General features: G+C 37.0%; 1 protein-coding gene across 15 annotated transcripts in view; it reads left to right on the top strand.

Moving 5' to 3' along the window:
• ARFIP1 (ADP ribosylation factor interacting protein 1) overlaps positions 1 to 16,152 on the top strand; it is a 131,516-nt gene that overhangs the window by 100,379 nt on the left and 14,985 nt on the right. For 14 of the 15 annotated variants that reach the window (XM_049094245.1, XM_025439363.3, XM_025439360.3 and 11 more), the window contains one exon: positions 1,472 to 1,646. In XM_049094245.1, the coding sequence (XP_048950202.1) occupies positions 1,472 to 1,646 (175 nt within the window). Of the gene's footprint in view, positions 1 to 1,471; positions 1,647 to 2,957; positions 3,181 to 16,152 lie in introns of all 15 variants that reach the window. The other variant, XR_003133338.2, reaches the window with a different exon arrangement.

Raw genomic sequence — 16,152 nt, forward strand, 5'->3', positions numbered from 1 at the left:
TTAGGCTCTGCACTCAACCAGGAGTCTGCTTGCCTTTCTCTCCCTCTGCCTCTCCCCAACCCTCCACATGTGTGCACTCTCTCTAAAATAAATAAATAAATCTTTAAAATATTCTTAATTGCCAGAATAAGAGGAGTAGATTGTACTCTAGATATTGAATAAAGAGCTTTAGTTCTAGAGCATAAGCTTTGTGATGCTGATTTTTACTAAATCAGAGGTCACATTGTTCTTTTCTTTTCTTTTTTTAAGATTTTGTTTATTCATGAGAGACAGAGAGAGAGAGAGAGAGGCAGAGACAAAGCCAGAGGGAGAAGGGCTCCATGTAGGGAGCCTGACATGGGACTAGATCCCGGGACTCTTGGATCACGCCCTGGGCTGAAGGCAGGCGCTAAACCGCTGAGCCAGCCAGGGATCCCTCACATTGTTCTTCTTAGCTGAGTACTGAATAATAGAGACTGCTGGATAAATCACTGATAAGCAAGTCCCCAAGTACTGTACTTACATAGGTGCCGTGACAGAGGCATTATGAGATACAGTGTGATCATGGAGTGGTGGTGGTGGGTTAACTATTTCAGTTAGTAGTAAGAAAATATTAATGGGAAGGCACCTAAAGGATCACAAGGTGGTAAGTGCTCTGTAATAGATGCCATTGTCATTTTCTAAATACTAATGTTATGGAAATCCATCCAGAGTTGCTCTGTTTCATATGGTAGCCACTAGCCATATGTGTCTGTCGAGCCCTTGAAAGGTAGGTAGTCTAAATTGAAATGAGATAGGTGTGTAATATATACAGTGGATTTCAAAGACTCATTACTACCTCCAAAAAAGTAAAATAGTTCATTAACAATCTTTTTACATTGATTACATGTTGCAGTGATAATATTGTAGGTATATTGGGTGAAATAAAATATATTGTTTAAAGGGTGAAATTAATTTTTATTATTTTAATGGCACTACTAGAAAATTTTAAGTTACATATGTGACTTGCATTATATTTCTCTTGTACCTTGCTGGCTAGACTATAGACTATACTTTAAGGACTGATGACCCTCAGTATAACTTCCTTTTACTAGTTAAAGTGTGTCATCCTGAAGTCTGTGATCTTTCTATGCTTTACCTTATCAGCATTACCATTTTTCCATGAAAAATAGATCACTTGATCTTGTTAGCATTAGGTTTTGACATCTGTCTGTTTAAACTGGTTTTTTAAATTTTAGAAATTCTACTTGTCAGAATACTGTACTTTGGGAGGAATAGTTAAGAAGATTAATAGGCAGCTTCCCCCCCACACGCTTATATTAATAGCTCTTTGTATTAAAAAATGCATGATTTTAAAAGTGTAAGGTATAATATATGTATGAGAATTGTCTATCAATGTATAATATAAGACTGTCATATATTTCCAACTCACCTCCTGAACTTACTTCATTCTGTTTTTGTAATGTGCATCACTTAACTCTGTTCTTTCCAGGATTGAATATGACGCATATCGCACTGATTTGGAAGAACTGAATCTTGGACCACGTGATGCAAACACTCTGCCAAAGATTGAGCAGTCACAGCATCTGTTTCAAGCACATAAGGAAAAATATGATAAAATGCGTAATGATGTTTCTATCAAGTTGAAATTTCTAGAAGAAAATAAGGTAAATTTAGTCTTTACCTTCTGAAATAAATTTTTATGGACTTTAAAATAATGTCACCCCAAAGAGAGCTAAATAGAAAGTTTTTTGTTTCTATTAACTCTCTTTCATTACCATTGCTTAATGGAATTCCAGCTAGAATCAGTGGTTACATTTTTAGAAGAACAAAAAATATATTTATCTTTCTGTCATAAAAGTCATCATCAACCCTACTGTCGCAGTATTTCACATGTAACAGTTGGCAAAAAATATTGGATGTCCAACTATTGATCTTCAGATTGGAGTTGATATCAAATGCTTTAAAAAATTACATAATTGGGGCACCTGGATGGTTCAGTCAGTGAAGCATTGGACTCTTGATCTCAGGGTCCTAAGTTCAAACCCATACAGGATGTAGAGATTACTTCAAAAAAATTAAATCTAATTATATAAAAAAAATAAGTAAATAAATAATAAAATAAAATAAAAAGTTACATAATGATAGATTCTGTTTTGAATATCTTGAGACCTTTTTATTAATGAAAGGCCACAGATTTCAGGAAGAGAAGAACTTTCTTCTTAGTAACTAATAAATGAGGAATGACTAAAAGGTGCAGCCTAGAGCTGCAGTTAGTATAATCTAGAAGAAATAAGCCAAGAAATCAATTTTCCACATTATTTTTGTATAACATGAGTCCATCCAAGAACTAGAACAGAAAATTGAGAGCTGAGGTGGATCTCCTACAGCAGATACAGCTTCACTTGGAGATGAATCCATATGATAACAGGCTCCTGAGTTTTGGTAAAGGACAGTTTCTTGTCTTTACCTTTTCTTTTTTTAAGATTTATTTATTTGAAAAAAAAAAAAAAAGATTTATTTATTTGAGAGAGAGTGTGCATGCTTGAGGTACCCAAGTGGGGAGGGAGAGGGAGAAAGAGAGAATCTCAAGCAGATTCCCCACTGAGCAGGGAGCCCAAACCAGGGCTCAATCTCATGACTCTGAGATCTTGACCCAAGCTGAAATCAAGATGCCCAACCAACTGAGCTACCCAGGTGCCCTTATGTTAAATATTTTTAACATGACATGCATACTCAGTTTTGTAAGAGAGATTGCAGTCCTTGAAACAGGAAAGCCAATAGTGGGCACAGCATAGAGTAGGTGGAATGGATCAGCCTTGTGGAGATGGGGTCTTTCTACTGCGTATTGTAGTCTTCTTGTGCTTTTCAAGTCACAATAAGTCTTCAAATCTACTTTCTTTAAGTACCCTCTTAAAATTATTCTTCACTTGCTATTGTCTGTTGATATCTTCTTGTTTTCCTTAACATTTTTTTAGAAACTCTTCTGGCTACCATAAAAGCTGCAGAATAACACATTCCTTGGGATCTACCAAGTCCTGCACTATCACTCACTTTTTTTAGCTACAGTGGGTGAAAAGTATTCACCAGAAACCATTACAATGGCAGTAAAGGAAACTTCAGCAGAGTTATCAGACAGATTGCCCAGCATCATTCCAACAAGAACGCAGTGCAGCCTTTCAGCATTCGTTAGCTGAGCACGTAAGATGGCATTCCTTTTAGTCCATTCATATATATCTATGTAGATATATCTCTCTATAGGTATATATGTAGAGAGGGATAGATCAGTTACATGGCTTAGCATTTTAATAGATAGGAATATATCAATACTTATATATAGATGTTTATTTTTAAATATAAAAATATTTTTCATATACTCCCCTATAATCACTCTCAGGATAGTGCTAAGTGAGGTATGCTAGCTAGGATTTGAGAGGCTCTATCTAAAGCTAACTTGAAATGAAAGAAAGGAATTCACCTAATTTGGGGATTCAGGTCCTCTACAAATAGAGAAATTGATTTTAGGAAGTCTATAAAATGGTAATGGTGTTCTTTGGGAATCTAATGGTGTTGTGTGCTATTCTCTGGATAGTGATATTATGGGTAATTTTTGTTTTCTACATATTTTTCTATATTTTAAATGATATGTTGTCTTTATAAAAAAAAAAAAGAGAGAGAGAGAGAGAGGGGCACGTAGGTAGCTTAGTTGGTTTAAGTATCTGGCTCTTAATTTCAGCTCAGGTCATGATGTCAGGGTGGTGAGGTGGAGCACCAGTTTGCATTCCGCACTGGGTGTTGAATCTGTTTAAGATTCTCTCTCTCGGGATCCCTGGGTGGCTCAGCGGTTTGGCGCCTGCCTTTGGCCCAGGGCGCGATCCCGGAGACCCGGGATCGAATCCCACATCGGGTTCCCGGTGCATGGAGCCTGCTTCTCCCCTCTGCCTGTGTCTCTGCCTCTCTCTCTTTCTCTCTCTGTGACTATCATAAATAAATAAAAATTAAAAAAAAAAAAAAAAGATTCTCTCTCTCCAGGCTGCCCAGTTGGCTCAGCGGTTTAGCGCCGCCTTCAGCCTAGGGCATGATCCTGGAGACCCGGGATCGAGTCCCACGTCAGACTCCCTGCATGGAGTCTGCATCTCCCTCTGCCTGTGTCTCTGCCTCTCTCTCTCTCTCTCTCTCTCTCTCTCATGAACAAATAAAATCTTTAAAAAAGAAAAGATTCTCTCTCTCCATCTCCCTCTTCCCCTCCCCACCAAAAGAAAAAAAAGAAGAGAAAATAATTTGGAAAGAATCAGTATCCCAAAGCACTATGCTTATATAGTCCTTGCAAAACTAAATAAAAATAGGAAATTGGGGATCCCTGGATGGCTTAGTGGTTTAGCATCTGCCTTCGGCCCGGGGCGTGGTCTTGGAGTCCCAGGATCTAGTCCCACGTCAGACTCCGTGTGTGGAGCTTCTTCTCCCTCTGCCTGTGTCTCTGCCTCTGTGTGTGTGTGTCTCTCTCTCATGAATAAATAAATAAAATCTTTAAAAAAAAAAAAAAAAGGAAATTTACACAAGGATAAGCAATGGCCATGTGACTGCTACTTGTCCTGCTATAACTACTTTTGAAACTTAGGAAATACCCAGATATAAACATGAATAAGAGAAGGTATTTCTTATTTGTCAGTTACTATGCATTTTACATATTCTCTCACTTAATCCTACAACAATCTTCATACTTTAATTCTTTCAATAAATATTACTGAATACTTTATATACTGGGAATATGTCAGTGAACAAAAAAGAACAAAATCTCTGTCCTTTTGAGGCTTACATCTTTATCCATCAGATACTCTCATCATCCATATTTCACAGATGAGTGAATTCATTTTATATCACCTCATGATCATATCTGCCTGTCCTTTCTGATCTTTTGGACCTCTATCTCCCTGATCTGCCCACTATAAAGTTGCTCCTCATTTATTAGGAAGAGTTGCATGACATACCCAGGCTCTTCCCTTTCATGTGTCCAGGTGAAGTTCCAGATTCTGGGAACCTCAAATCAATATTTGAGCTATAGAAAGTAGACTGAAAAAAAAAAAAAGAAAGAAAGAAAGAAAGAAAATAGACTGAAGAAATGATTTGGAGCCTGTCTACATCTAGTGTCATTACTGCCTAAGTAGCCCTGTGTTGTATCTGAAAAACAGCTATTGTGCTAATGTGAGAAATAGAAAGGAGGTACAGAGGCAGCAGGTAGAAAAGAAATTGTGTACTTTCTCCTCCGCCCTTGCTCTCCCTCATTTATCGCTGTGCTCTGCTCTAGCATTGAGCAGCATAAGCTAATGAATAGGCAAGGTAGACTGTGTCCTTTACAAAAAATTCCAGATTAAGAATGTGAAAAACCTGGGCTCCAAGACCCACTTCTGCCAACTGCTAACTAACTTCATTATCTTGGTTGAATCTCCAATCCTCTGTATTTTTCTCTGGAAAATGAAGATAAATCATGCCTTGTGTTAAGGGAGTGAAAAAGTCCTCTGTAAAGTACTGTTCACCAGTATTTGTAGGATTCTTACTGTATGCTAGTCCCATTGCTAAGTGAAGGGATGAACGAGAAGGAAAATAAAGTTCATGATCTTAGGAAGTTACAAAAGCATGAGATGGGTTTGTTTTCTACAAGTTATCACCTTCACACCTTCCCCTGGTGGCTTTTAAACTTGACCTGTATCCTGCCTACTTTGTCTTTTTTTGCTGATATGAGAAGAAATTGACATTAGAAAAGATGTGGCAGGAGTCACGAACTGTATTTCAGCATATTAATTTGAAATATTAAGTTTATATCATTTGGTACTAGGTAAACAATATTTTCTTAGTAGTAAGTAAGAATAATGAATTGACCAGAAGAGAAATTTTCAAGATCCATAGATGAGATAGGTCTTAAGCCTAGCCATGAAAGATCAGGAAGACAGGCCTGAAGGAAGTGGGAGGAGAACCTGCTTGGCAAGGGCAGTGGCCCGCATGTAAGAATAGAGGAATATTGATGTTTAGTAGAGAAGTAGACTATTGTAATGGGACATAACCTTGACATGTTTTAAAGGAAGAATCAGAAAGATAATTGGAAGCCATATTGTATTGAGCCTTGATCACATAAAGATTGAATTGTGGCCTCAAAAAGGATGCGTGCTGAGCAATAAGGGACCAGCCAGGTTATCTCTATAAAGTTTCAGTGTCTGTCAGATGACTCTTGCTTGATCTAGTTGGCATTAAAGAATTTGTAAAGTTAGGAGTAACGGGGAGAAAGTATGATTCAAAAATATTCTTCAGGTACTATAGATTAAAGGCAGAAAGAAAAGAGAAGCACGCAGAGCAGTAGGAATCTTTTATAGGTGAATGTAATGATGAAGAGCCTGACCCAGGGTTGTTGCAGTAGCAGCAGAAAGGAAAGAACCAGTGATTTCAAGACTGCGTGCCAGGGGTTGGAAATCAACAGAGGAAGCTAGTTTGGCCCGAAGTTTGTAATGGTTGAGGGATTGGTATTTGTTCCATTTACCCCAGTGTTTAGTTTGAGACGATGTCAAAATATTCACATGGAACACTTGGTAGGAAGTTAATGATGTGAGTTTGGAGTTTGGATGCACAGGGTCAAGGCTTCAGAGATAAAGCTTGGAAGTCATTGCCTTTGAGAGTAAAATTGTTGTCACATCTTCTTTTGACCTTTCTTACTATAAATTTTTTTTTTAATTTGCCTTTAGAGGCACCTAGGTAGCTCAGTGGTTGAGCATCTGCCTTTGGCTCAGGTTGTGATCCCAGGATCATGGAATTGAGTCCCACATGTGCTCCCCACAGGGAGCCTGCTTCTCCCTCTGCCAATGTCTCTGCCTCTCTCTGTATGTCTCTCATGAATAATAAATAAAATAAAATGTTTAAATAAATAAAATTTGCCTTTATTCTCAAGGATTTATGTTTTTAGAGGGTCTAAAGGTAGTCTTTGTTCTCTTTTTTTTCCTTTAAGATTTTATTTATTTATTCATGAGAGATACAGAGAGAGAGGCAGAGACATAGGCAGAGGGAGAAGCAGGCTCCATGCAGAGAGCCTTATGCGGAACTCGATCCCAGGACCCCAGGATCACGCCCTGAGCCAAAAGCAGACACTCAACCGCTGAGCCGCCAGGCATCCCGGTAGTCTTTGTTTTCAGCTTTCCACAGTTGTCATTAACCTAAGTTTTAATTTGAACTCTGTAATCAGAGGTGTCTAAAATAAAATCTTTAAAGAGGGACACCCAGGTGGCTCAGCAGTTGAGCATCTGCCTTCGGCTCAGGGCGTGATCCCGTGATCCTGGGATCAAGTCCCACATCGGGCTCCCTGCATGGAGCCTGCTTCTCCCTCTGCCTATGTCTCTGCCTCTCTCTCTTTCTCTGTGTCTCTCATGAATAAATAAATAAAACCTTTAAAAAAATAAACACTTTAAAGAGAGAATATTAATCTCTGTTATTTTAAGGAATCAATAGCTGTAATTTGGGTGAAGACTAAAATTTATGAGAAAACTTTTTTTTTTATTGTTGAGCTACTCTTACCCTTTTATTTTTATGTTTTTTAAAGATATTATTAATTTATTCATGAGACAGACACAGAGAAAGAGAGAGGCAGAGACATAGGCAGAGGGAGAGGCAGGTTCCATGCAGGGAGCCTGATATGGGACTCGATCCCAGGACCTCGGGATCATGTCCTAAGCCAAAGGCAGACGCTCAACCACTGAGTCACCCAGATGTCCCACACTTTTATTGTTTAATAGCTCTAACAAAGGGAGGAAAAAGCAAGCTTTTAGGCCTAGAAACTGTGTCATCCCTGTTTGCTTTCTTGACAGTGTGAAATGCCTCAAATCCTGTTTTTTTCTTTTGTTAAACTACAACTGAATTCGTACCTTTATATCTCTTATACGTAGTTGTCAGATAATCTCCTTAGCACTTCAATTTTAACAAAATATAATATACTTTCCCTATTTCTTAAATTATGTATATTAAATTTTTTAAAACATAAGTTATTTGAAACATTATTGAGTGTGCTGTTTTGTAATTTGACAATTTCCTAAATGCTACTCCTTTTTTTAAAAACTGTTTTTGCAGTTTTAGGGGGAAGGAGACTTTCTCTGGGTTCTTATTTCATGGCTTTTGGAGTGTCTTTCCATAGCAACACTTCTCTTCTAAAATGAGAGGTCAGATAATCAAACAACTAAAATGGTACATAAAGTAAAGGCAAATAATCACTGAGTAAAGGTCTAAGAACCATTCCTGTGACGGGACTGTTGTAATAAATTTTTGTAGCCAAACATGGTGAGAATGTTTTGTTTCATTCTTACAACTTAAAAAGAAAAATCTTTTTTGAGATGGATTGAAAGGTCGAGTCTTAGCTATATTTTAGAATATTGAATGTTACATTTCCTTAGTCTAGCCTTCCTTCTTTCTGGCAAAATAGAGGAAATAGGTATGTGAAATACACACATTCCTATGTTTGTATTTGCATTTATGCTGAGTGATAGGTGCATGTATCTCTTGTCCTTTACTCTTAATGGAGAAAATTGAACTCTTCTGTTATGTAAAATCCGTACTTTCCATCCACCCACTCCTAAAATATATTGTTTACCTTTAACCTAAACAACTCTTATTAATCTCTGATATTCTCTTTCTTGTTTTACCAAACAATTGAGTTGCATCGCAGTAAGGACAAAGTTAATTAGGCTCTTCTAATGTTTCTTTTTTCATCATTATTTCTCCTTTTCCAGATCTTTGAGTAATGTAACATGAGTTATTTTGTGACTTAAGGCAGTTTATTTGCCTTTTATTGTTCCTTTCATGGTTCAAAACAAAATAAAGACTACTTTAGTGAGGAGAAGAAAATAGACATTTCTAATGTTTTGTAGACTTTGTGAGAAAGGTACCTCCTTTTACAGCCCTCATGATGCCTAGCAATGGTGTTAAATATATAGTAGCTATTTTAGCAAATGTGTGTTTGCATTTTTTCCCAGAATTAGAGGTACACTGCAGGGAAGAGAAAGAGATGGAAGGAAATAGAGTCAGCCACAACAGGATAGAAGGGCAAATCCTGGTTACTTCATTCTTTGCTTTCATGAGGGCAAAGCATACTGTCACAGAAATGCTACTGCTGTCCGCAGTGTATACTATTGCATGGAAAGAGGAAGCAAAATATAAGAGAAAAAATATGCACATCAGTGTGAGGAATTGATGTTTACTTTTTAAAAACAGCTTTTTATATGGCTTAGAATCACATAAAACATGAAAAAAGTAATTTAAGATTAATATTTCCTTTAAGATAGCTATAATTTAACTTGGGAGTGGTAAATCTCTTTTCAGGGCTACCAATGTATTGAGGGGGAAATCATGAATGTATCAAAAGATTCAACAACAACAACAAAAAAAAGATTCAACAAAGCAGCTTAGGATATAGATAAAAAGTGTGAATCTTATTAATTTTATTATATTCTTATTTTAAGAAAGATGAAATATACTCTTACTTTAAGGTGATGTCACCTAATTGGCTATAACCATTAAATGCAGAGTTTTATCCTTTGTTATAGTTCAGTGACTTAAGGATGGCAGTGGAAACAAAAAGATGAGCAGACTTGGGATGTATCCTGAACACATATTTGATTAATATAGTTGGAATCTATACTGGACACCTATTTGATTAATATACTTCATTTGAATACCTTTTTAAACAACCATAGTCCTTCTGACTCTTAGGTTGATGAAAAGATTTTTGTTTTTACTCAACACCATGTTTCATATCTAATCATACTATAATAATCTTCCTGTATATTAGGACTTCTCTTCTAATATAATTAGTACATTATTTTTTCTAATATGTTATAAACTTATTTCATATGTATCTTATAATGAATTTAACTTTTCAGAGAAAAATCCATGAACTAAAATCAGAAGCAGGAGAAAGAGGGAATACACAGAGAATAAAACACCAAAAACAAAGTAAACATACTTATGTAATATGAGCCAGCTATATATGTAGTTGTGATGATTCAGTGTCTATGCAAATACACACTGTAATTGGAAATACTTGAAACCTAGTATGTTTTTGTAAAAATAGTCTATAAATGTTTGCAAAAACTTGGAAGGCAAAGATATTCTTTGTTTGCTAAAACTTCTCTTTGAGAGGAAAAGAAGTAAACCTCTGAATTTTAAAAATGGACATTTCTTGCCAAATTTTAAGAAGCATGTTAATTATTACTTAATATGTACAAGCCCACACATTCCTGAAATCTTTTTCTCTATTGCCAAAGAAAAAACCCATAACTTCTTACTCTTGATCCTTTTTAAATATTCATGCTAATGACTTATTGTCATCTTTATTTCTGTAACTGGAGATACAACAGTTCTCTTGGTATTTGCTCCTAGGTCAAGTGAAATTAAGTTTCACAGGAAAAAGAACCCTACTGGTTCTAAATAAAAAATAAACATTTATGGACTGAAATGTGTAAGTATGTATAATAAGCAACCTTAACACTATGCCAAATATGATTACCTACATTTAGATTTTTCTCTTACTCATGCACCTTTACTTCCAGATGTCATTCCTGAGTTTATTTCATCATATAATTTCATGTTATTGTTCTTTTTTTCATTCATTTAAAACTTTTATCAGATATATACATGTGCCAGGAAGTGTTCTGGATATTGGTGATACCCAGTGAGCAAAAGCAAAAACAAATTCTACCCTCAAAGAGCTTATAGCCTGGGCAGCCCTGGTGGCTCAGTGGGTTTGGCGCCATCTTCAGTCCAGGGCGTGATCCCGGGGACTTGGGATTGAGTCCCACATCGGGCTCCCTGCATGGAGCCTGCTTCTCCCTCTGCCTGTGTCTCTGCCTCTCTCTCTCTCTCTGTGTCTCAATGAATAAATAAATAAAATGTTTTTTAAAAAAAATTTTTTCAAAGAGCTTGTAGCCTAATAGAAATAACAATATTGATCAAACCACACCAAAACATATACGTAAAATTTTAGCTCTGACGAGTGCTCTCAAGGAGAGGTACCTGGTTCGTTAGGAGTGGTCCTGGCAGACTTCCAGGAGAAAGTGATGTTGAGCATTAACTAAGTAAAGTGAGAAGCAAAGAGTATTCCAAGTAGAAGAAACAGCATGTGTAACAGCCCTGTGACAGAAGAGGGTGTGGTATATTCAAAGAATAAATAAGACTAGAATCAGTGCGACTGAGCACAGAGAGAACACTGAGAGGGAAGTATTTATTTTAGTATCAGTAGGGACCCATTGAAAGAATTCTTGGCAAATGATAAGTCTAAAATATGGCACAATAGATCTTAGAACCTAAGAGTGAATATAGTAGTTTAGACAAGAAATGATGAGAGCTTGTTCAGCGTGGTGGTAATGAAAGTGGAGTGAACTGAAAGTGTCAAGAAATACTTACAAGGTAAAACAGAATACATATAAAATACTAAGAGCAGATAGATGTATAATTGGCATTCCTTTATTCATCAAATATCATTGGTTGCTATTTATGTGCCAGGCTTAAAGAGTAGAAATATAGGGGTCTTTGCCATTATAGAGCTTATGGTCAAGTAAGAGAAATAGGCATTAACCAAATAATTACATAAATACAAACTATGTAAGTGTTGTAAAGGGGAAATAGAGGAGTCATGTGAGAATACAAAGAGGACTTGACTTGGTGTAGCATATTGTGGAAGGCTAGAGAAAGTGACATTGGGGCTAAGCTTCAGAAGGATGTAAAGGAGGGACGCCTGGGTGGCTCAGGAGTTGAGCGTCTGCCTTCGGCTCAGGGCCTGATCCTGGAGTCCCGGGATCGAGTCCCACATCAGGCTCCTTGCATGGAGCCTGCTTCTCCCTCTGCCTGTGTCTCTGCCTCTCTGTCTCTGTGTCTCTCATGAATAAATAAATAAAATCTAAAAAAAAAAAAAGGATGTAAAGGAGCTGACTAAAGGTATGTAGAGGAAGCGGATTTTCAGTGGAAGGAATAGAATATGCAAAAGCCAACTGAAGGTCAGTAAGGTCAGTGAGGCCAGAGCATAATGGGGATGGCGGCAGAACAGCTCTAGTAGATGAAGCTGGACAGGTAGGTAGGGCCTATACAAGGAAGAAGTGGCATGTATAGAAGGTTATTCGGTATAGCACCACTTACTATCAAAAGATGAGGAACAACCCAACACCTCATCATTACAGGACTAGTTGAATAAACTGTGGTTCATTTATAGAATGGGTTACTTTGCAACTGCTAAAAAAAGAATAGGGATGCTCTTGGTAGAATGATCCTCAGGATATACTGTTAATTGAAAAGAGCTAGGTGCAAAGTAGTCTGTGGTACAATAGCTTTTGTGTGAGAAAGGAAGGAAATAAGAATGTACAGTCTTTAGCATAAAGATTTGTGCTTAATAAGAAAACCTGGAAGAATTAACTAAATTAATTAAAATCTGTTACCTATAAGGGGCTGAGTGGTAAGAGACAGGAGTGAAAGTGAGATTTCTCATTATATACTTTCTATATCCTTTCAGTTTTGATCCTACTTATTGAAATGATAAGATTTAACTTTTAAAAGAAAGGAAAATAAGAACAGCTAGAAAATGTTTGTTTTTTAAGTAGTATATACACCTTATCTTTTTCCAAAATGAGACTCAACTAGATTTCTATTTTTCAGACATGGTCTAATATATATATATTTATATAGCCTATAATTTTAGCTTAAAATCAAATGATCAATTTTGTATTAGAGAGAATAGAAAAACGGGTAACTTGCCAGGATAGGAGTTCCTACTTTACCTTATATGACAGATTAAAAAAGGTGTATATAGTACTTCTTATTTATATCAGAAAATATTTTCATGTACAGTACCATGTGCTGTTACTGGTTTGGCTTCCAGATCCCTTTAAAAATTTTGCTAGATCCACACAAAGGAAGAAAAAAATTGTGGTTTGCATTGCCTCCTTTCTTTAGAAAAGAGGCAGAAGGGATCCCTGGGTGGCTCAGCGGTTTGGCGCCTGCCTTTGGCCCAGGGCATGATCCTGGAGTCCCAGGATCTGGTCCCACGTCGGGCTCCGGGCATGGAGCCTGCTTCTCCCTCTGCCTGTGTCTCTGCCTCTCTCTCTCTCTCTGTGTCTATCATGAATAAATAAATAAATCTTAAAAAAAAAAAAAAAAGAAAAGAGGCAGAAGTTAACTATCTTTATATAAACCGTGCAACCAAAAAGAATTGTGAGTTGTGGGTTGCTTTTGATTAGCATCATCTAAAGCATACCTATCCAGAATCAGTCTGAAATTTGTAATCATCAACTGGTGAATGCAAGAGAAAAAGCACACCTAGTCTCTCTGTCATGTAGTCTCTCTGTCAGTTGTGCTGAGATTTTCCAGCATCCAGTTTTTGTGAAGAAAGTATTCTGTACACAAAACTTAAAAGCCTTCCAGAAGGGATAGCTTTATAATCATGAACTGCTGTTTTTATTTAATTTGGTTCTCTCTCTTTGGCAATTATAAGATATTTATGTTTTCAGACCCTTTTGGTCAGAAATGATCAGTTCATTTGGAGGACAGAGTTTGTGTTTCATTTTTCTTCTGTGTGTGTTAGAAGGGAGTGGATTGTTCGGTCAATTTAAGATTCAAACAGATCAGAAGTAATCTGCACTGGTTTTGGTGGCAGTGGCATTTCTGTACTTTTTTTTTAGTTCTCAGTAGTTAAGAGTCTCTTTGATTTACTTAAAAATAAACCTTTAATTGGTGTTTCTGAGTAAAATTGCAGAAGACACTAGCAGTATTTAAGAATTTGATTTTGCATTGTTCTTTTTAACCTTTACTTTAAGTCCTCTTAATAATGACTCAACACTTTGGTTTTGACCATATTCCTTCCATGATTCATTTGCTTTGTTAGATTAAAAAAATCATTTGATAACTAGGTTTTTTCCTTTAAACATCACACTTTTTTTTTCTTAAGAGAGTGAACAGGGGGTGGGGTGTGGCGAGAGGGAGAGACTCAAGCAGCACCCTGAGATCATGATCTGAGCCTAAATCAAGAGTTTGCCACTTAACTGAGCCACCCAGGCGCCCCTAGATTTATTCCTTATTCCTCTTATACTTCAAAACATTCTGGCTTTCTTCTATCTATTTCTTCCTTTAAATTTTCAAAAAATGGGGATCCCTGGGTGGCGCAGCGGTTTGGCGCCTGCCTTTGGCCCGGGGCGCGATCCTGGAGGCCTGGGATCGAATCCCACGTCGGGCTCCCTGCATGGAGCCTGCTTCTCCCTCTGCCTGTGTCTCTGCCTCTCTGTCTCTCTCTGTGTAACTATCATGAATAAATAAATAAAATCTTTAAAAAAAAAAAAAATAAATAAATAAATTTTCAAAAAATGCACTTTTCAAAAATGATTCAGTAAGTTAAAAAACTTACTGTTTTGGGCTTGTTTTGTGCTATTATAATGCCTAATCCTAAAGAAATACTGTGTAAGGGTTGTGACAGACTTCTTGCTAATAAGCAGTATACAGTCTAATGGATGATATTTAGTAAAATCTGTTATATACAAAATGCTGAGTTCAACATGAGAAAAAAGAAAGAATTTGAAGAAGAACATTAGTGTGTAGTGTGGATTCTTGGAAGTACCTGCTAGGCCAGGTGGCATGACTTGAACAGAATGAGTAATGTGAGCATTGGTGGGAAAGAACAGGGGAAAAAAATCTTTTTTTTTTTTTTAAGATTTTATTTATTTATTCATGAGAGACACAGAGAGAGAGAGGCAGAGACATAGGGAGAGAGAGAAGCAGGCTCCCCACAGGGAGCCCGATGTAGGACTCGATCCCAGGATCACGACCTGAGCTAAAGGCACACACTCACCGCTGAGCCACCCAGTTGTCCCAGAAAAAAAATTCTTGAAGAAACCCAGGAACATAGGGGTACCTGGATGGCTCAGTTGGTTGAGCTCCTGACTTTTGATTTAGGCTCAGGCCATGATCTAGAGTTGTGGGATCCAGCTCTGCCTCCAGCTTCACACTTAGCAGGGAAGCTGCTTGAGATTCTCTACCCACACCTTCTCCCCGCCCCTCCACTGTGCACTCACTCACACCTCACTCAAATAAATAAATCTTTAAAAAAGGAAAGAAACCCTGGAATGTATGTTTAAGTTATCTGTAAAGTTTTATTAAATGTTCTGTTCTTTTAAAAGTGTAGTATAACTGTGTATGGATTTTTTTTAAAAGAAAAATAATGGTTCTATCATAACAAATTTTGATAAAGCTTTTCTATTAAAGTTTATAATCAGTTCTTAGGTACACAGAACCAGAATTTTTTTTTAAGTTGTATAAGAGATTGAATTCTTAATCTTAAAGAAAAAAGTTAGTTTTCCAAGGTACAATACAAAAACCATACTTTGACAGAAAACTATTTTATCAATGTAAAGATGAGTGTGAACAGGGCATTGGTATAACTGTAGGTTTTTGTTGCCTGGTGTCCAAAGGCCAGTGAAAACAGAGTTACCTAATAGATGAAAAGAAATATTCAGTTCCTTAACTACTCTTCTGCACCAAAATTAATTTTTTATTTTATTTCTTTAAAGATTTTACATATTTATTTGAGAAAGAGCATGAGGGGAAGGGGCAAAAGGAGGAGGAGAAAGAGTCTTAAGCAGACTCTACACTGAGCACAGACTCAACTCGGCTTGATCTCAGGACCCTGAGATCACAACCTGAGCCAAAACTAAGAGTCAGAACACTTAACTCACTGTACTACCTGGGTATCCCTGTACCTAAATAAATTTTTATCTAGGAGCTCAAATGTTATCTTGAATGATTTATGGTACATAATATGACCCCTAGCAACTTGAAAGTTTATTTCTTCCCCTTTGTGTATTACCCTCCTACCCAGAGCTTTCTCCAGTAAAGCACATACCTAGCATACTGTGCTATGAATGTATATTAGTCTGGTTTTTTTCCCTAGAGGTTAGCTCTATGGATACGTATCTGTAGAACATTCCCTTTCTCCAGTAAGTAAATTGGCGGACACTGATCTTTGAGTAATCTGTATATAGAGGAAGAAAACCTGTGCATTGAACATTTTACTGAACTATTAGATAAAGAATTGTAGGACCTTAGCACAGGTCTGAAACCTATCATCCCTAGAGCTTGTGTTTCATCAGTTATCTGCTTTTCAAAACAGGA

The sequence above is a fragment of the Canis lupus genome, chromosome 15 (assembly GCF_003254725.2).
Source record: "Canis lupus dingo isolate Sandy chromosome 15, ASM325472v2, whole genome shotgun sequence".
In the NCBI taxonomy this organism is placed as follows: domain Eukaryota; kingdom Metazoa; phylum Chordata; class Mammalia; order Carnivora; family Canidae; genus Canis; species Canis lupus.